The following is a 19,914-nucleotide window of genomic DNA, read 5'->3' on the forward strand; positions in this document are numbered from 1 at the left end:
GTCTACGGGGTATATATATCTCTTCCTCTCCCCGTTTCAAGACGACCTCAACCCTTCCCCACCGTCTTCACCGCTTGCCTTGCTTTACTAATGGAACCTTTCCAGTTTCCCCCTCAGATCGACCCGTTTGAAGACTCTAGATGCTTCCTCGATTAGTAATGGATCCATTGACGACCATTGAGGACCATTGCGGAGACTGGCAGTAACGCTAAACGTCTCCGGATCATCGCTGTCCGACATCCGTGCGGGTTAAGGGCCACGGGTGCTTTCGTTGGACGTGCGTTGAACAAGTGTTCTGAACGGTCGAATATCGCACGGTTCATGAAACATCGGCTTACAAACCAGAGTTGATTACAAACTACCTGATCAGAGTGAGACACGGAGAACCAAAGAAATCGGCAAATACGGCTGCAGAAATAACCGGTGTGAAAAAAATAAATGACAGGTAACCGAAGAAATGACCGTGACGGACGAAATAACCATGATTGAGGCCACCGCTTAAAACCCAAGGATCCGATTCGCCTCCCTAACAACCTCATCCTCCCCCTCCGTCCTCAGCGCGCTCAGTCCCATCGCCCGACGAGCCGCTCCGTCCAGCATCTCCTCCGAGCCCCGCCCCACATGTCCGGACTCCCCCGCACCGCCTGGGAAATCCGGTCCCGGCGTGCCACGGAGGAAGGCCTCGCGCTGGCGCACCATGTACTCTGCGTTCTGTGCCGTGATCGGACAGATGGGGATGTACATCACCGAAGAGTCTGCTGTGCCGGCGTGTACTTTGTCGACTGAGTGGATTGCTAAGTGCTGTTAGTACTGATTTAATAGGCAGTGGTGTTGCGGTAGAGGAGGTAGTGATTGGTGACAGGAGGGGACTTACTGTCGCAGTGCCATGCTACGAAATCTCCAGGCCGAATCTCAGGAACGTGAACCATCGTCTTCTCAAGCTCCAAATGCGGATGCAACTCTCCCGTCAACTCCTGTCCCGTCCCAGGCGTCGCGCCCTGCAACTCACTATCAACATCCCTCATCAACTCCCAATTCCCCTCATCCAAAAACCCCTTCCCCAATCCCTCTCTCCTCGCCTTAAAAAACGGCCTCAGCAGCACATAAGCCATAGAAAGCTTCACCAGCGGATTCACCAACAACGTCCCCTCCCCAGGCTTAGTATGGCTCATGCTCATCCACCCCTGCCACATCCTAAACATGGAGCAAGCACCCAGTCCATTGTACCGATTGTTCACAGCGTCGACACGCCCACTCGCGTCCCACGGATCGTAGGATTCCCAGTTTCCCTGGAGGATGGAGTCAAAGACGTGTCCTGCGCCGTAGCCTTCTGGCTCCCAGCGCTCGACGCTTCCGCCGTCGATGTGGGGACCGAGAGCGAAGCTGGCGTCGCCGGGTTGGCGGATACGAAGACGGTCGGCGTAGCTGAAGGGTTGGGAGAGGGAGATTGAGGTTGGGGAGGTGGTGTGCCAGAGTGACATGAGGTTGTGTTGGACGGCGAGGAAGTTGGGGTGTGAGCGGGCTTTTAGTTGGGGTGGCGACCAGTATAATTCGTAGACTTGAGGATCGTGAGGTGGAAATGCTGTATTCATTAGTCTATGTCAATTGACGAGCGGAGTGTAGGGGTAGATACCTCGTGTAGATGGGTTCCTAGCAACATACTCCTCCACCTCAGCCTTATACGCCCTCGCCTCACCCTCTGGAACAACACCCCTCACCACAACAACACCTCTCTTCTTAACCTCCTCCCTCAGCGCATCACTACTCCTCTCAAGATCCTTAAACTCAATCTGTGGTATAACACCCGGTCCCTTCCTGGCCACAATCTCATTCTCCCGCTTCAGCTCACGTAGTAGCTTGTTCCACGACTGAACAATCTTATCTTCCCGACCTTGCAGGAGTTTAAGTTTCAGCTGCCGATATCGATCTGGTAAAGGCTCGCGCTTGGCCCCGGACATCGACGTAAATGCATCAGAGATGTCGCCTTCTTTTTTGGAGGCTAGCGATGTCATGCAGCGGCGGAGGACAGGGGGCGAGGGCTTGGCGAGCGATGCGCGGAGCATTTTGATGGTGCCAAAAGATATCAGAAATCGATGGAATTATTGTGCAGAATACGATGGGAGTGGTGAGGAGATGGTGATAAGATAGAGGACGATACAGAATGGTGACAAGATAATGGTGTTGGATCTTATATCGAATTGAGGAGAACGCGGTCTTACTCCATTCGGAAATTCCGCATTACACCTCGAAAAGCAAGAAATATTCTTCCCCAGCTTCGGGGAATAAGAACCTTGTTCAGTGTGGGGTTAACCTCAGAAGGTCTTTCTTGACCACGACATTCAACTGTCTGCAGTAAAAGAAGGCATAAGGTGCCAGTGACTGGGAAAAAAGCTCTGTTTGGAGACCCAAGTAAAGTACCCCAAACCCTCTCGAGCTGGCTTCAATCTACATAAGTGTTCCTATTGCTTATATCGCGTCCCTAACTTCAAGACCCCAAGAGCACGTCACCCACTTACTGCCCTCAAACTTCTGACATTGAATGGCTACTAAGTAAACTGGGTCTCGTCTTAACAAGATAAACTTACTCAAGTTTACCAAGGTCTTCATCACTTAGATAAGAGATCCTCAGCTTTCTTGCCTCTCTTCAGTGTCGCCCGTACTCACAGCGCTAACCCCACCAGGGGAGGAAAGAAAACACAGGTCCTTGACCCTAAGCGATAGAAATACTTAGGTAAATCTAGCCTAGACTTAGGGGACTCTTTGCTAAGTTTAGGATAACTTTTAATGAGTTTATTTTCATACCGTATATCAAGGTCTGATGTGGATGTTTTCTTGTCCCCCGAAGCCCCAGTACTAGCACACCTCACTCTGTCAATAAATAAATCACCATCACCACTTCAGCTTCACCAACATCAATAATCATAATACCCAAATATATTCCCCAACACCAACAAAAGAATCCTCGTACTTAGTTTATACAAGCAATGCAGTCCATGCAGTCCAGTTATACACAATCAACACCTAGCTCCCATCTATGCTAATAATTAACCGCCCTTGCACCCATCAACTCCACGCTTTTTGTTCAATCCAGGTCCCCTAGAGCCCTCTTCATCCTCTCCTTCAAATCACGATTCTCCATCTCCAGCCCTCCCAGCCTCTGCCTTGCAGCATGTCTATCCTGGTTCCGACCCTCCCGTTCCATCTTGAGCTTATACTCCATGTCGCGCAGTCTAAACAACCACCTGTTATCGTTCGCGGCGCCGTTGTTCTCCTCGCTTAGCGCGGCCATGTCGCGGAGTCCTAAACCTCCCGCTGAAGAACCTGGTAATGCGGTGGTGGTGTGTGCGCGCGTAACGGTTGAGCGAGATTTAGAACGGCTTGTGCGTTGATCATTAGGACCGCGGGGGACGGATGGTGATGGTGAGTGAGGAACTAATTCGGTGCTGGAGTATGAGGCTCGGGCGCGCACGTCGTTTGCGGTGCGGAGCGTGGCGTTTTCGACTTTGAGCTGGCGATATGCTTCTTCCAGGCGGGAGTACCTTGCGTCGTGGCTCAGAGATCCTGAAGCGACCGAGTTTCTAACCATGGTTTCAAGACGGTCCAGTTTCTTGGTGCGCACTTCGAGGTTGGACTCGAGGGTTTGATACTCCCTGTGGAGGTCGCGTTCGACGGACTTGATGCGCACTTCGAAGGAGCCGATCATGTTCTCGATGGCTTTGACGGCCGCCATCAGGTTCTTGGTGAAGCTGGGGAGGCGGTTGGCGATGACTTCGATTGAGGGGAGAACTTGGCGGTCGATGAGAGAGTTGCCGTGAACCCATTCTCTTCCGCACAATTTACTGAGCTTGTGCCAAAGCTGTAGCAGTAACTCATTGCGCTCTTGTAGTTGATCGCGCATCGACTGCTCAAGCTGCGCGATCCTCCTGCGATCTTGACTCTTGTTCGTCTCGAGCTCAGCGATGCGCACATCTTGACTGCTTGCAGTACGGGTAAGGTGTTGGTGAGACTTTTGGAATGTGTCGTACTGCGATTTTGTGTTGCGGTGGGCAATGCGCTCCTTGTCGAGTAACTCAGCAAGTTTGCGACTCTCGAGGGCATGAGACTCAAGTAGTGAATCGCGCATCTTGATGATACGATCCTTCTCCACAAGAGCTGCCTTGCTAGCATCCAGGTCGCGGATCGTATTCTCAAGCTCCCGCTGCAACTTGGCAATTGACTAAGACTGTTAGCGTAATCACCCACAAATGCAAGCTAAGCCGACTCACCTTAAGGAGCGAAGAGCGGGTACCGTTGAGGTCACCAAGAGCTTCACGAAGATTATTCTCAAGCTCCATCAACCTCTCCTTCCACTCTGTCGCCTCAACCTCTCTCGACGTCAAGTTCTTACGCAGACGACGAGCCTCATCCTTGGCCGCTGACGCTTCCCGGTTGAGCTCGTTGACAAACTGCTGAACCTCCTCCTTCTCCTGGTCCGCCACAATCTCTCGCTGGTGTCGCTCTTGTTGGAGACGGTTCTCCAATTCCTTGACTCGTTCCTTTTCTTCGCGGATGCTCTGTTCGGCATTCGCCATTGCAGCTTCGAGGTCGCCGATGCGTATCTTGTCGGTCTCTTGCTCTTCTCGAAGGAATGCAATCTCTCCCTGTGACGACTCTTGCTGTACTGAAAGTCGCTGGTTCTTGTCGTTCGCTTCCATGAGCTTCTGCTCCAGCTCTTCAAGCTCCTTGTTCGACGAGTCCAATTCCTGCTCGAGCTGTTGGATGCGTCGCAATTTGTTCTCCTGGTCGTCTTCAAGTCGTATCAAGGCTTCGCTCATCTTGCGCATCTCTTCCTGCAAGGCGTCAAAGTTTTCTGAGCGGTCCTGTAAATCTGCTTGCACTCGTTGCATCTCCTCAGCTTGTTGATCGGCTTCGGACTCCAACGCATCAATCTCCTCTTGAGCCTCCTTCCGTAGCGCTTCAAATTCGCTCTCCATTTCGTTCTGCTCGCGAAGAGCTTCGTCGCGTTCGGACTGCAGAGCAACTAGATCGTTCATCGCGTTGTTGAGGTCCTCCTGCAGAGTCATCGCTGCTTCTTCGGCTTGTCGCTTGTCGCCAATAGCAACCTCAAAGTCCTCCATGCAAATCTCAAGCTCGCGCTGCAACTCTTGATTCTGCAGCTTGACCTCACTGAGTTTGTCGCGCATCTCGTTCATCTTGTTCTCCAGCTCTTCACGGTCGGCTTCCTCCTCAATTTGCGTCCGTGTCTTCATGCTACCCCGCGATTGGGGTCTCTCCATACCACCAACCTGTGAAGCCGATCGCTCTAGGAGACTGTCAATTGTTGAAGGGGCAGGCCGACCTCGTCGCTGAGCCATCTTGAGATCCTCAATCTCCTGGTAGAGGCGCTCCTTTTCGCGGTTCCTCGAAGTCAGCATGGATGTTTGCGCACCGACCTCGCGTCTCAATTCGGCATTCTCATGACGCAGCTGCTCACTCTCGCGACGTAGCTCATCAACGAGTGTGGTCGCAGCACTGAAATTGCCATTTGAGCTCTCCATATCGCCTGAGAGGCCAGATACAGGTCGACCTGGTGATACATTGCCGTCGCGATGTTTCTTGGTGATGTTGTAAATGTTTGTCGTGTGGTGTAAGCCTCCCCCGCTAGTCAGGCTAGACATGTCCTGCTTTAGCTTGAACACCTCCTCCCGTAGTCTCTTATTCTCGTCATCGGCTTGTTCTCTGCGCGCAGTCTCTTGCTCCAGAAGATCCTTCCACACATCGGCCTCTTCTTCTCGCTCCATGTTTCCGCTATTTCGCTCACCAAGAGATCGGACGATATCCGCAAACTTTCGTCGCTCATTCTCCTTGGTTAAACTTTCGGACCGTAAACGCTCAATCTCAGTGGCATACTCCTCAACCCGCTCCCGCAAAAAGATGAGCTCTTCTTCTCGCTCTTCATCTCCCATTCGGGCCGTTTGATCTGTCGATGATGCACCACTGTGCGCTGTGCTTGGTCGCTCTCCCTCGTCTCGGACTTGCTTCTCCAATTCTTTGACCCGCCTCCGCAAAACCTTGTTATCACGTTGGAGTACCGCAAGACCAGTCTTAAGGTCAACATTCTCCGAGATCATTTCCTTGATACCCTCTTCTGACAGCTTGTCAAGGCGATCGCTCAAGAACATAACTTTGAGCTTGAGATCGAAGTTTTCCTTTGACAGCCTCTCAATCGTACTGCTCTGTTCTTTGAGCGTCAAGTTCTTGCCCGATCGGGCGGTATTGACGGAACCCATGGCGATTGAGGATTGTTTCCGGGGTGTTTCGAGTCCGCCCTTGTACTTGTACTCCTTGGCCAAAGATTCGGGTACCTGGACGTTTCTAACATGCCGCGCGATGACCGTATCTGTAGGCGCTGTAGTGAACCCTTCCTTAGAGGGCTTCGGTGTCTCCAGCAAATCTTGTCGCTGCCGTTCGGGACTATCGACTTCATGAAGCGGTTCGAGTTGCGGTAATGAAGTATCAGTGTAATCCTCAGCGCCGAATGCTGATCCAACACTACCCATGCTCCCTATGCTGATGGATCGTAGCATGGGGTTGCTGGGATTTCGTAGCATTCCAATAGCGGGGACTGCACCGCCAGACTGTAAAGCGTAATCGGTACCAAGACCAACGGTCATGTCGCTGCCTTCGTGAGACTCGGGGTTCGTAGCAAATGAGGATGTCGATGATCGTTGGCTTCCAAAACGACTACGCAGATATTTTGGCCGTCGGCTTCGAAGCGATTGACCAGGGGTGCTGCCCGCATTGACTTTTTCTGACAAGGAATGTGTTCTCGATAAAGGGGCCTCGTTATCGCCAGCGCTGGATACCTGTGAGCTCTCCTGTTCCGTGTCGTCCTTTTCGCTCTCGTCGTAGCTTGTGTTGCGATTGTCTGGCTGACTCGCCATGCTAACAGCGCGCGAAATAGTTCTTCGTGTTGCAGCTGCCGTCGGCGACGAAAAGTTCTCAAAGCCGGACGTATTCGTGCTGGCGACAGTTACATCGTGATCCTCCTCTTCTTCTTCTTCTTGATGTCGTTGCAGAGGCTGAGGAGCAGGCGCAGGCTTTTTTGTCGGGGAGTCGAATTGGTACGTGTCGTCGACGCCGCCGTCCAGGTTCGTGGATGCAGTTGGAATGGGCGACAAGGCGGGTAAGAAGCTAGACTCCACGTCTCCCAGGTGGCGTCTAACGTCCTCCTCAGTCAAGGAATCGTCATGTCCCCGTGTGACATCGACGGAAATAGGATCGAAGTAGCTGGTTTCAGGGGCAGAGTGACCAGGCAGGTGCAGCATCGAGTCTTCGTGGCCTGTGGGGGGATTGCTCGTGGTCTGGGGAATTGTCCGGGTCTGAGATTTTGCGTGCGTATCATCAACGGTTATCGCAATGTCGTGTGGAGATGTCGCTGTGGTAGGGTTTGTTGGCTGGGCTTGCGACGTGTCGGCGGCTGTATCGTCAGTCATCTCTGATGTCTCAGTGGCCTCGGTGTGGTCCAGCAGATCATCGCTGCCGATGTGTGAGACGCGATGGGCCGTCTGTGGACGCGACCCGTCCTTGGTGCCGCTTGGACTCGGGCTTGGGCTGGGAGCCTGAGCCTTTGGGCTCTGGCTGTTTTCTCGCTCATCGTTGGCCATGATGCATTGCGGCGACCGCTATGCGAGGCAGCTTTGGTGTGCTGTGCTGGTGGACTTTGATTGATGCAGATGCGAATGTGGATGGAGATTGTCGGGTATTGAATGGGGATGCTGAATGTTTTGTCTTTCTAGGCATCGCCCGCCATAAGCTCTCACTAAAGAGAAAACCTGACTGCGCTAAAGTCTATCCCTTCAGGGCACCGTTGCTGGTGTATCTGTCCAGCCAATCATAGCCTCTATCATCCCCCCTGCGCAGGTTGTTTAGCGGCGGTTGGAGGGGAAATAGCGGGGCTGATCCATGTGGTCGAATTGAAGCTTGGCCCGTTGCTTGGGACAACCTGACCTACCCGCGCTTTATGCATCAGTCAGTCTATGGGTAGAAGAATTCAATGACAGCGATACTCGGATTCACAGCGAAACCCCGTCATGGACGCAAAGATACGAGATAATTTACACTTTTGATTCAGCCTGAGACAGTAAACTTGCTTCTGATCGTTAGATCGCAGGTTGAAACAAGGGTTTGAGTTGGAGAAGAGAACTAAATTCCTAAGCGAGTAAGCAATTCGTATCGAAGTGAAACCATCCTTCAGGTTCGTTTATTTTGTGGATTGATGATTCGCAGGAGTTTGATCTACAATGCCCCGTGGCAGTGATTCACGTCAACCTTGATGTCACTTTAGACCCATGAAATTGAAGTAATTATGTCATATTTATTCATGCTCACTATTTGAGCTTCCATCATTAAACATTATCCCTCTCTCTAGTTAGAGTACTTGGGGTCGACCTTGTTGCTGGAGGATTGTCAGCCACAGTTCAAGCCACGATGAGTGATAAACGCCACTTACCCAGTCTGCTTCTCGTACTGGCCGCGGGCAAAGTCGGTGGCCTTCTCCTGGTTGTCGCGGGAGATGTTGAAGCCGGCCTTCTTGTTGAGGAAATCAACACCTATGAATGTCAGTCAGCGGTCTGTGGAGGTCCATAGGTATTTGAGGGGTATTTACCCTTATCGACGTAGTCCTCCTGGTTCTTGGAGGCATCACCAGTCTTGGAAGCATCACCAGACTTAGAGCCACCAGACACAGCGTTCTTGATGAAATCCATTGTGAGTTGAGTGTGTTGATTTGGGTTGTAGATGTAAGTGAAGTAGTTTAGTGTGATAAAGAACTCAATCTAGCAGCGGCATTCCGTCCTTCTTATACCTCTCAACCCGCAGCTAATAATAACGAACCATTTCCAACTTCGTTCAAGTCTCTTTTGCAGAATGGAGAAATAAAACCGGCAGATCCATTAGATCTCACCAAAGTGCCAACATCTGCATGCCCCCTCTTTCGTCATCTCCCACTTTGCAGGGGTCCAGCCTACGTCACTTCAGACCCTGAGTTACCAAGACCGATTCCGAAACTCACGGCACGCATTGCCGATACTTATTCTAATTCCGGTATATGACTCTGGGTATTTCATCATGGATGTTTCAAAGACGGAAAGCTTCTTGGCTGATTGTCGCGATGCTTTCCTGGTGAGGGGTAGGTAAGTGAACCTTGGTCGAGGCCTTGACGTGAAAGCTGAGCTAGTGACACCGCCGTGCAGAGGGAGCTGAAAAGATAAGAGGAGGGCTAATGAGGATCGAGCAAAGCGTCGGGGGTCGAAGGGTCCAGAGCTTCTCTCAGTTAGCTTGAAGATTGAGGGAGCCAGGGGAGACAAGAAAACTCCTTTATGCTAAGGGATGGAAATGTGTACTGAGGTAGTCTGCAGCGAAACCCAGGGAGCCCGCGCTCAGGCCTGGTTAAGGTAGTCAGGTATGAGTCCCCCGCTCTTGCTCTGGCGGATCGCAGGGACATGGCCTATGAGCAGAACGTTCTGACTTGGCGTAGGAACTGCCCATCTTTGTTTACTGTGAAGCTTCGCAAACTTCATATCTCTAACATCTGACACATTAGGAAACCACCAACATCTCAAAGTGTCGCTTAGACTCTCGGATTGCAATGCCCAGGCCCTTCTTTTGGCTTTTGGTCTGAAAATCACGAACTATGCCCTAATGCCCAAGTTCTCGACGTGAACACCGCTCGACTATACCATGCACGGTACCAAAAGAAAGACAATTGCCTTTCTCTCTCGCGTCGCTGCTTGACCTGCGAGCTGACTAGCACATGCTGAGGGCTCAATGCTCGAATCCGGGGATCTCAGTCGTGCAAGGAAATACAATTTGCGTTGTCGAAGCTTGCAATAACACCAGCCATGTCCCTGGGTCTAGCCACTGCCCTCAACATTTGGGCGAGATAGGCCATGAACACCATGCAAAGCAGAAAAACGTTGACTTATACGCATTACGCGTGAAGTTTCAGGCTGCAGCCGGAAGGAAATGGGTCTCAAATCGTCAGTATGATGACCTGGTCCAAACTCGCGTAGCAGAAATCCAGGCAGGGTCGCGATCAAGCTCTCATCTCGCGGTCCCAGATGACGAGTTTTCACCCAAGACGCACGACCTCTTCGAATCCGCTATCATTGATCGTGTCTTTGGCAAAACCTTGATCAATACCCAGGTGAAGTATTCCCAAGGAAAGCAAACAAAGCAATCGGCAGGTCCAAAGTGCTCCTTGTAAGACGCCTTAAACTGGCTTCAGAGGCGATCTCGGCCCGCGTCCCACGCTGCATCTCGGCAGTGTACGTGTAAAAGCCTCTCCGGCTGCAGAAGGACGTTAATGGATCGAGAATAGCCTCAATAGTCGGTACTTGTAAAAATTGATAAGCACGAAGCAGATAGCAAGCGAAGAATAGAACAGGACAGGCATCGCGTCTAGAGTTTAAGAGAGTGAAGAGCGAAATGCTCGTTAGAGAGAAGTAGCTTTTGCTTCGTATCCTTTCGAAATCTCGTAGCTCGAATAATCAAAGCCTGATCCCACCTCGTTTCTCTTTCTGCTATCGAAACTCGGGGAAATTTGCCGCCTCATCAGGTAGTTCTAGATACGTGGATCCGGTACAGCGTCATCCGTCAATTGCTGCTCGGACTAAGGTACTGAAGCGAAGTCGGAGCGAGGGTTGACGGGTCAAAAGCTTCTGTGTGTCATTGCACGCAAAAGTTTGGCAAACAGGGTTCCTCTGGTTGGTTCGATTGACGGTACAGGGTCCCCACCATTACTCCATACCCCGCGCACCGAATTAGGACCTTGACTCATGGAGGGGGGGGGCCTTAATTGTCCATGTCTTTGGATAAAAATTTCTAGTGGTCGCCAACCTCAAACCTCACCTCTTCACCCATTGCATTCTACGACGACTATCCTGTTCGCGACATTGCTTTTCTCCCTGGCTACGATACCTAAAGAAAGCCCACACGAATCTCCAAAGACCCAGCCTGGCACCATGTGCGGCACTGACAACGCTTCAGCGGCGGCTCCCGCGCCGCACCCGGCCTCGACTGCCCACCTACCGTCGTCCTCGCCTTATAGCCAGGTCCAAGATTTCATCTCCCAGACCCAATCGTACCAGATCATCGAATCAACTTTGCGCGAGGGAGAGCAATTCGCCAATGCCTTCTTCACTCGTGAGCAGAAGGTCAAGATCGCAACCATGCTCTCGTAAGACAACCCCCGCGTCCGCCAAGCTGTTCACGACGCCGGACCTTGTCGTGACTGTCTCGTGAAACTATTTTAACGAACGACAGTGAGTTTGGATGCCAGTATATTGAGCTTACGAGCCCTGTGAGCTCCCAGGCTTCATACGACGACTGCAAGTACATTTGCTCGCTTGGACTCAAGGTGAGGCCGCTCTTCCGTGGTGCGGAACCACTTGACATCATTGCTCACACTCTACAATAGGCCAAGATCTTGACACACGTTCGATGCAACATGGAAGATGCCAAGCGCGCAGTGGTAAGCCAGTCTCATCAACGATATCTGCATGGGGTTGTTATATAGCCCGCAGGCAGGATACGTCAGCCTTTGACATCACTGCTGGCTATGGCCCTTGACGCTAGCCTGCCGCGGTGCTGTGCAGCCCTGGCAGGCGTACGATCGCTCAACTGACATGATCAGGAATGCGGAGTTGACGGTGTAGATCTCGTTATCGGCACTTCATCCTTCCTTCGCCAGTACAGCCATGGAAAATCCATGGCTATCATCAAGGAAACGCATGTGCCCTTTCCTGAGACCAGCGGATGGCATTGTTATACTGACTGAATTCCTCAGGGCACTCGAAGTCATTGAATACGTCAAGTCGTGAGTTATTGCAACCTGCACAAGTTCTAGACGCACCAATTCCTAACAAACGCAATAGGAAGGGAGTTGAGGTGCGATTTAGTTCCGAGGACAGTTTCCGATCCGACCTTGTCGATATTCTTTCCCTTTACCAGGCCGTGTACGTTGGACAACGCAAGTAGCACGACGATATATGTTGACCATCTCTACAGGGATAAGGCAGGCGTGAACCGCGTTGGTATCGCCGACACTGTAGGGCATCCGTGTTTTCCATTATCTTTGTGAGCCGCATGAAGCTAATCTTGGCGTCCTTGTCCAGGTCGGAGGAGCTACTCCCCGAATGGTCTACGACCTCGTCCGCACGCTCCGAGGTAAGGTTTTGCGAGCAAGGACCAAGAGATGAATATGCTAACGTGTCCTAGGTGTGGTAGGCTGCGACATCGGTGCGTATTTGAACCCGACGTCTTCTTCACTCACACTCCTTGTCAATCCCTCTTCTCAAGCTCACATACAAGTTGCTTCTTATGATGAATACTTTGCTAACAACTCTAAAGAAACCCACTTCCATGACGATACTGGCTGCGCAGTCGCGTAAGACACTCCCAAGATTGAGTAATGTATGCTGGCTGACAATCTCTTCAGGAACGCTCTCACTGCCCTCGAAGGTAGTCCTGTCTTTGGCATCGTGATGTAAACATCAGCTAAATCAACTGTAGGAGGAGCCACGCACGTGGACACGTCTGTTTTAGGTATCGGAGAGCGTGAGTGCTTTAATTCCTGGCTGATTGAAAGTTGTGCTGACTCGAGACTTTGACAGGAAACGGCATCACCCCTCTGTATGTATCGCAACGCTGCACAGTGGAGAACACTTACTGATAAGCCTTCAAGTGGTGCTTTAATGGCTCGCATGGTCGTAACTGCGCCAGAGTACACTAAGAAGACATTTGATCTTCCACGCTTGAAGACTATCGAGGAGTACGTTGCGAGTGTTGTCGAGATCAACATTCCATTCAACAACCCCGTTACAGGTAAGTTGTCAAAAGCGGTGGGAGCGGCGATCGAGTCAAGACTAGGACTGACCCTTCACAGGCTTCTGTGCCTTCACGCACAAGGCTGGTATCCACGCCAAGGGTAGGCACAGTGGAATTACCCGGCCCTTTCTGACTAGCACTAACCTTGCACAGCTATTCTGGCGAATCCCTCTACTTACGAGGTACGTACAATCCAGGATAGCTTCCAATACGGCTAGTTGCTAACAAGAAATAGATCATCGACCCTGCGCTATTCGGACGTACGATTTATATCCCTTTCTTCTTAAAGTCTCAAGCAGGAGAAAGCTAACGTTATAGTGACTCGCTACGTTAACATTACCTCAAGAATTACCGGATGGAACGCGGTCAAGGGCAGAATGTTCGTTTTCCCTACTCCTCCAACCCATATTAGTGCCCCTCTGCACTAGTGTGCTGGGGGTTCAATTGATTAGGCGCCACTAATACCTGTTAGTACCCAACTCGGCCTGGACGGACCCGGTGGCTTCGAGACCGACGACCAAATCAAGGAAGTGTAAGTCCATGAATTAATGAAGAACATCGAAGGAGTTGAAGCTGATATATCCGTTATAGTACTGCTAAGATCAAGCAACTGGCTGACGCATGTGCCCTTTCCACTTGGAAGCATGACCAGAGTAGATTTAGCTAACAACAATGTCTTTTAGATCCGACCACTTGCCATCGACGATGCGGATTCTATTATCCACGCATACCATCTTCAGCTCACGGGTAACAGTAAGCAGCAGGAGACCGCTGCTTGAGTTGGATGAAAGCAAACGGGAATTTGGAAACACAAGATGCAGAAGAAAACAACATGTAGGAACTGGTAGGGTTGGCGTTACCAACAAAAGCAAAAGCAATAGTCGTTATTTTCTCCGTACTTTCGTACTCTGACATTGAGAGCGTGACACAAGCCGCGAGCCAACATGTGATGATCCCTTCGAGGTCATTTTGATGATATGCCTATGTAGTGCCAATTAATGTTCTCGTCTATACTATTCCGACAGGATGCCTGCGAATGCACCAATGTTCTGTTCCGTTCAATCCAACTCCATCCAATGCAAACAAACATGTTGTAACAATCATGCAACTCCGGGCGTCATGCCATGCTTCGTAACTTCGTCATTAATCCAATTATCCCCCTCTGTATTTCCCTCGGTGGTCGGTTATGAGTTGACAAAGACTTGGTACGCCATGATCATAACCCAGACGAAGAAGACAGTACCAGTAAGAGCCATCGCAAAGACAAGCTGCCATGATTGACCTGCACAAGTTAGCGATGAAACTTGACCTCGAACGTGAGACATAAAAACGTACAGATGTTTCGTTGTTGAAGCCACGCCATCGTCGCCATGCTCGTACCCTTGGGATTCCTTCCAAAGACCTGAACATCGCACACGCTCTGAATAGATCCATCAGGTCCGAATAATTGTATCGCTACGACGACAAGTCCCACGAGCCAGAGTACGAAGAACATGAAACCGCCGACCATTACGATGGCAGGGAGGAGGCGTCGTTGGGCGATGAGCCAGAAGATACCGAGAATAAAAATAATGGAGAGAGAGCCGACGGTGATAAAGTAGGGAAAGTACCTGCAGACATTAACAAACCATCTCCCGATAGGTAGTAGGTAGTGCAATGGGGGGCGTACCATGGAATTCCAAGCTCAAGTTGAGTTTGGATCTGTATGAATGTCGCGAACACGCCGATGATGCTCGTCGACGCGAGGAGGATAACAAAGATCCAGAAATTCAGTTGCCAAGGAGGCCAGTTGTATGTTCGAACATGTGTAGATGGCGGAGGCCCGTCGTAGGTCATTGATGATCTCGTGAAGCTCGTTCCCGTCCATCCTGTGGTGCCGGTCAAACCGGTAACCGTTGATTTGGCGACCATTATGCTGTTTCTGTTCTAAGGACAAAACGTGAATAAGAAGCTCAATATGTCGTCGAGGTCGTCAAGATATAGTATAAGTCGTCGAAAGCCCCAAGAATCACGCGTCGCTGGTTGTTTCTTCCTCAATGCCAAAAAAGACTGCCACGTCGCAGAACAAGCCCCGCCGATCGGCGACCAGTTGATTCCAGCGTCGCCTCGAAGGGAACCTCAATTCGATTCCCCTCGTGAAGATAGTTTGGGTGCCTCAAAATCGAAGCTGCTGCGTTGATGCCTCACGCGTTTAAATCTCTCGTCGATAGGGGATTCTCGGTGTTTTCTGCGCGTCCAGTTGGATCGGAGCTTCCAGGTGTGGAGATTGTGCTGCGTTGGCTGGGGATCTGACGTCGGGTTGATGTGCCAAGAGGTACCAATTGAGGCCTCTTATCAGGTATTAATCACACGATAGCGATTGTTGTCTTGGTGTTTTTTGATATTCCAGAGGAGAGATGGAAGAAAAGCAAAAGGAAGCAAAATAGAACAAAAGTCAACAAGACAGGGGATGGAAATGGTCCATCCAATTGAGGTCAAGTGTGAAATTACAACAAAGCGTTTTTTGGGTGAGGCTTCGGGTAGAGGGGGTTGGTTGGTGGCTGGGGATGCGACGCAACAGGGGACGATGACGCTGCGATGGCTTCTGAATGGTTACACGTCAAAAGACAAGATCCGTTTTCCAGCCTTTGAGATGAGTTCTTTACGATTAATCAGAAGATCGGAGAAATTATTTGTCATGTTTCAGTACCAAATGTGCCGGAATTGAACAGTAAGTCGGTGATGGTTTCATGTGGTAGGCATCAAGTCCCGAGGAAAGAAAGACATTTTATTTCGAGAGTGATCTCGCAGCGCAGCCAGCGCTTGTATGTTATGTACCTAATGCATATGCACCGACCCAATTCCATTCATTCAACTCAAGGATATCATCAATCATCGCACAAAACCCCCCTAATTTACATTTACAAAAGAGTCTCGCCAAGAGCACACCGCACCAGCGAGCATCCAGCGTGGATTGTGTTCTGCTCAGCTTGCTTACCATCTGCGAGCTGAGGGTTCACCTCGACGAGATCAATGGCGACAAGGTTTCCTGTCTCGTGCACGCTCTCGCAGATGAAATCTCCCTCGCGGAGAGTCAGACCGCCGCGGACGGGTGTGCCGGTGCTGGGTGCCCACATGGGGTCGAGAGCATCGACGTCGAAGGATAGATGGATGGGGGTGTCGTTTCCGATGTGAGCGAGGGCCATCTCGACAACGCGACCGATACCATGTCTGTAAATGTCAGTAAAGCTCATGAGCGTAGAAGTGAAAAGCTTACCGGTCGACATCGTGCATGCTAAAAGCCTTGATGCCATGCTCACGGAGAATCTTCTTCTCGCCAATATCAACAGATCGAAGACCAATGTAGACCAGTTTCTTGACGCTCAAGCGCATGTCATCCTCGAGCCAGCCAAAGTACTCCTCGTTATCCTCCTTAGCAAGACCAGTCAAGAAAGCAACAGGCATGCCGTGAATGTTTCCGCTGTCACTGCTCTCAGGAGTGTTGATGTCCGCATGCGCATCAACCCAGATAACAGCAATCTCACGGTTCAGCCTCTCCCGCGTAGCCTTGGCAGTACCAGCAATAGTACCGATGGCAATGCTGTGATCACCGCCGAGGGTGAGGGTCATGCGACCCTCGCGCGAGTGCTCGTATGTGTGCGATGCGATCTTGCGGGTCACGGCGGAGGCGTGACGGGGCTTCTTCATGCCGCGGTAGTCAGGGTCAGACTCGGGCACGAGGTCCTCGAACTGCTGGACGGACTCGTCGCCAAAAAGCTTGTAGCCGAGCTCGTCGCGGATCTCGGTCAGGAGGCCGGACTCGATGAGGGCGGCGGGACCGATGTCGACGCCGGCCTTGGGCTGGCCGCCGGAGAAACCGACGGCGACGATGCCGACTTCATCGGGCTTGGAGAGGAAGCGGCTGTTGACGAGACCGGTGTTCATGATGGGCGGAATGTGGGGGGTGACGTAGAGGTTGAGATGTGAGATAAGATAAGAGGAGGTGAAGTGAAGATAAGAAGTGAAGATAAGTGGGAGAAAAGATGAAGATGGGTTGGGTTGGGTAGAGTTTGAGAGAAGATTGAGCAGAAAGAGATGGATGGGAAGAAGCCTCCATTTGTATTCGGAGGTCAATGACATTTCTCATCCTCTCTCGGCCTCTTTGAACCCTCTCATGGCTGCAATCGGCCGGCGGCACAGACACACATTTCTCCTCTGTACCTCTCCCCAAGACAATTGAATATGGATAAGGTAATAGCGTCGGTTTCGGGCGGGCGCGGGGGTTTCTCTTACACTCTCCAAAGGTTATCAACAGCCTGCCACTGGCACATGTCAAGGGTCATCAGACAGCCCTTTCGAGTCTAGACGAGATACTTGACAGATACAGTACAGATGCTGTGATTCTGTTGGTCCCGCTCATCTGGGTTTCTCTTACGCACATCTTCTCCAGTTTTTCCCTCACTATGTGTCCATTCAATTCCCGCCTGCTCCAAAATCCCCGATTCCCCAATTCGAACAGGTCTCCTCCACTTTGAGTCAAGTGCCGACGATGTATATCCTATGTTTTTCGCCTTGTCCAATACCTCTACATCTTCTCATCAGACATTATCTCTCATTCTCATTGTTTCTGATGTCTTTTGCCGCCGGCCATGGACGTGGGATGCACCGCTCACAGCCGTAGATAGCCTCTATTGATCTTATGTAATGTTAGGTAATACCTCTGGCGCATGCCATGGTCGTGGTCGGCACTCTTTACCCCTAAGTTACTAGCTGTGTTTTCGACGGAGGAGTGGGCGCATAAGAGTCGCGGGTCTGCCTTCCCCTAAGTTACTAGCTGTCTCTGCAACTTTCCCCTAAGTTACTAGCTTTCTGGAGTTTGTGTCTTGTCTCTGTTTTTGCGTCCCACGCTCCAGCGCCCGCAAGACTTTGCTCATGGTTGGGGCTTGTTATCAAAGCCCCAGAAATGGACCGACGTGACCCGGTTGAGATGGAACTTTTTACGCAAGACAACGAAGGTCGTAGACCGATTTTACGCCGACGAGCAATGTTCGAGAGGACACGATGCTGTCAACGGTCATCGAGCGAGGCCGGTTTATTTCCTTGAGCTGGGGAAGCTCCGGAGCCGCACCTTTTACCCCACCACCAACAATTCTCACTGAAGCCGACGATGGTCTCGACGCTTTGTTCTCGACAGACCGCACCGCACACATTCAGTAAAAACACGGAGATTCAGGCGAAGGGATTGTTCGGCCTTGGCGACACAGAAAAGATCCTCACATGACGGAACGCGGATCTCGAGACGGATACGGCAGGTCACAGAGGGATTTAATATTCTGGCAATTATTGGCGAAGTTGACAGATCACTCTGTTGGACAAGTGAGCCGGATAAGCAGTTGGGGTAGGACAAAAGATCCGAGGTCATTCGCGATATTCTCCAGCCCAGGCGAACCAATGGACTTGGTCACATCATACACAGGTCGCGAATAGAGCAATTGGTATGGAATGAAGGACTGACGTAGGCTGACTCAGTAGATCAGCTGACTATCCATATGGAAAATTCCATGACAGCTCGTATTCATGACATCGGGGTTTTTAGACTCTCGTTTGTTTCGGATGGGTTCTCCACTGGAAAAGCTTAGCATCTCGATACCCTGAGAGTATTGAAGATGGAGGAATGTATCGAATTGCTGCTTTTACGAGATGGAGTAGCGTTCACTCCCGGTATTCTTGTGCCATGAACCGGCAGTCCGTCTGAGGGTGAGTCGTGCCAAGCCGTCAGCTTCGAGGTTTGCTTCTATTTGTGATTCAGGCGCAGGATCCCGTGAATCTGTCTCTGTTTGGCAGATCTGTGTTCCAAACACTCACTCCAGTGTTTGTCAACGCGATCAACTTGGTGTTGTTACAGTGAGATTGTGATAGCCAAACATTCAGCTGTGATTAACATTGACAAACGTTAACACTAGCAAATACTCTCCTGCAAAGGCACGCAAAACAAACAAACAGGCTAGGGGAGGAAATAAAACTCAGGACCTTAATCCTAAGTGACAAAAAGACTTGGGTGAGTTTGCATAAATTTAGGATATCTTTTGCTGGGTTTATTTTGACACCCTACATCAAGGTCTGATGTTTTCTTGCTCCCCGAGGACAGGCAATACAGGCAAATTCGATATCCACTTGATCTCATCCAATATTCAATTCATCCATGGATCTTTGGGATAGATCGCGTGCCCGGGAGCGGAGACTAGCAGCCACACCGTTCAGGGGCTCAATTCGAACCGCTGCATGCGCCGCCGGGAGGATGGGATAAGATCGATTCCGTGCGGCTGAAATTAACAAACTATTTGGAGAAACATAAAAAGCTTGGCTATCGAAACGCCGTTGTGAGGCAGGCATTTAGTGCTGCGTACCTTGCAGCACGATAGTCCGGTGGGACTTTGGATTGTGACTTGATTAATTGAAGCTAGAAGTGGACAGGCTCATTAATTACCTGTTTTTTTTTTAACGGTGAGGAATGATAATATTCATCGCCATGTTTATTATGTTTATTATCCAAGTTGCAAGTTGATGACAGAATCCCTGTAGTTGTAATCAGAAACAGCTCTGACACGCGTCCCCTCATGGATCATGTCCCAATGAAACTGTGCAACTCGCATCAACCCGTCTTGTCCTCATCACAGGCGACGTTGCAAAAGAGGACACTGTCCTATCCCCCTCTCCCTTGAACATGTCTAACCGATACATACTCCAGCAATGAGATTGGCTGGCTCTCTCTGAGACACCAAACACGTTTCCCGTCAGATCAATCACCTGTGCTCTCAAATGTACCTACTGTACAGAGAAACAGTGCCACCGCAGAATACAACCTGACGCGTGTAAAGCGTCTGATCGACCCCTGATTTATCCAAATTTAATCCCAAGATGCAACAGATAATTGTGGATTTTTTCACCTTTTATAGCGCCTACAGCACCTGGCTCCCCTGTAGGCAAGAAAAAAAATAAGAACCCCCGATGCAAAGACCCACAGAAACGTCCCCTACTCCAAAATCGCCCGCCCGAGCCCCTGAGCGT

At 50.7% G+C, this 19,914-nt stretch overlaps 6 protein-coding genes across 6 annotated transcripts; 1 reads left to right on the forward strand and 5 right to left on the reverse strand.

Moving 5' to 3' along the window:
- Positions 1-498: 498 nt before the first annotated feature.
- FMAN_10757 (uncharacterized protein) lies at positions 499-2,063 on the reverse strand (the record flags this gene model as incomplete). Its single annotated transcript, XM_041823744.1, has 3 exons — positions 499-794; positions 875-1,582; positions 1,634-2,063. The coding sequence occupies 3 exons, from the start codon at positions 2,061-2,063 to the stop codon at positions 499-501; spliced, it is 1,434 nt and encodes a 477-aa protein (XP_041689294.1).
- Positions 2,064-3,082: 1,019 nt separating this feature from the next.
- On the reverse strand, positions 3,083-7,646 carry FMAN_10756 (putative apsB protein; the record flags this gene model as incomplete). The annotated part of the gene is made up of 2 exons (XM_041823746.1): positions 3,083-4,216; positions 4,266-7,646. The coding sequence occupies 2 exons, from the start codon at positions 7,644-7,646 to the stop codon at positions 3,083-3,085; spliced, it is 4,515 nt and encodes a 1,504-aa protein (XP_041689295.1).
- A 760-nt stretch (positions 7,647-8,406) lies between these two features.
- On the reverse strand, positions 8,407-8,747 carry FMAN_10755 (uncharacterized protein; the record flags this gene model as incomplete). The annotated part of the gene is made up of 3 exons (XM_041823747.1): positions 8,407-8,437; positions 8,492-8,591; positions 8,648-8,747. The coding sequence occupies 3 exons, from the start codon at positions 8,745-8,747 to the stop codon at positions 8,407-8,409; spliced, it is 231 nt and encodes a 76-aa protein (XP_041689296.1).
- Positions 8,748-11,003: 2,256 nt separating this feature from the next.
- Positions 11,004-13,646, forward strand: FMAN_10754 (putative homocitrate synthase, mitochondrial precursor; the record flags this gene model as incomplete). The annotated part of the gene is made up of 20 exons (XM_041823748.1): positions 11,004-11,218; positions 11,305-11,398; positions 11,459-11,512; positions 11,675-11,769; positions 11,828-11,857; positions 11,916-11,996; positions 12,049-12,088; positions 12,156-12,207; positions 12,259-12,427; positions 12,479-12,501; positions 12,553-12,597; positions 12,654-12,672; positions 12,725-12,864; positions 12,926-12,967; positions 13,021-13,049; positions 13,103-13,127; positions 13,186-13,246; positions 13,340-13,399; positions 13,459-13,486; positions 13,551-13,646. The coding sequence occupies 20 exons, from the start codon at positions 11,004-11,006 to the stop codon at positions 13,644-13,646; spliced, it is 1,398 nt and encodes a 465-aa protein (XP_041689297.1).
- Positions 13,647-14,051: 405 nt separating this feature from the next.
- Positions 14,052-14,778, reverse strand: FMAN_10753 (uncharacterized protein; the record flags this gene model as incomplete). Its single annotated transcript, XM_041823749.1, has 3 exons — positions 14,052-14,149; positions 14,203-14,477; positions 14,537-14,778. 3 exons carry the CDS (start codon positions 14,776-14,778, stop codon positions 14,052-14,054), a joined length of 615 nt encoding a protein of 204 aa, XP_041689298.1.
- Positions 14,779-15,767: 989 nt separating this feature from the next.
- Positions 15,768-16,791, reverse strand: FMAN_10752 (putative arginase; the record flags this gene model as incomplete). Its single annotated transcript, XM_041823750.1, has 2 exons — positions 15,768-16,077; positions 16,124-16,791. 2 exons carry the CDS (start codon positions 16,789-16,791, stop codon positions 15,768-15,770), a joined length of 978 nt encoding a protein of 325 aa, XP_041689299.1.
- Between the last annotated feature and the right edge of the window lie 3,123 nt (positions 16,792-19,914).

The sequence above is a fragment of the Fusarium mangiferae genome, assembly GCF_900044065.1.
Source record: "Fusarium mangiferae strain MRC7560 genome assembly, contig: FMAN_scaffold016, whole genome shotgun sequence".
Lineage (NCBI taxonomy): Eukaryota > Fungi > Ascomycota > Sordariomycetes > Hypocreales > Nectriaceae > Fusarium > Fusarium mangiferae.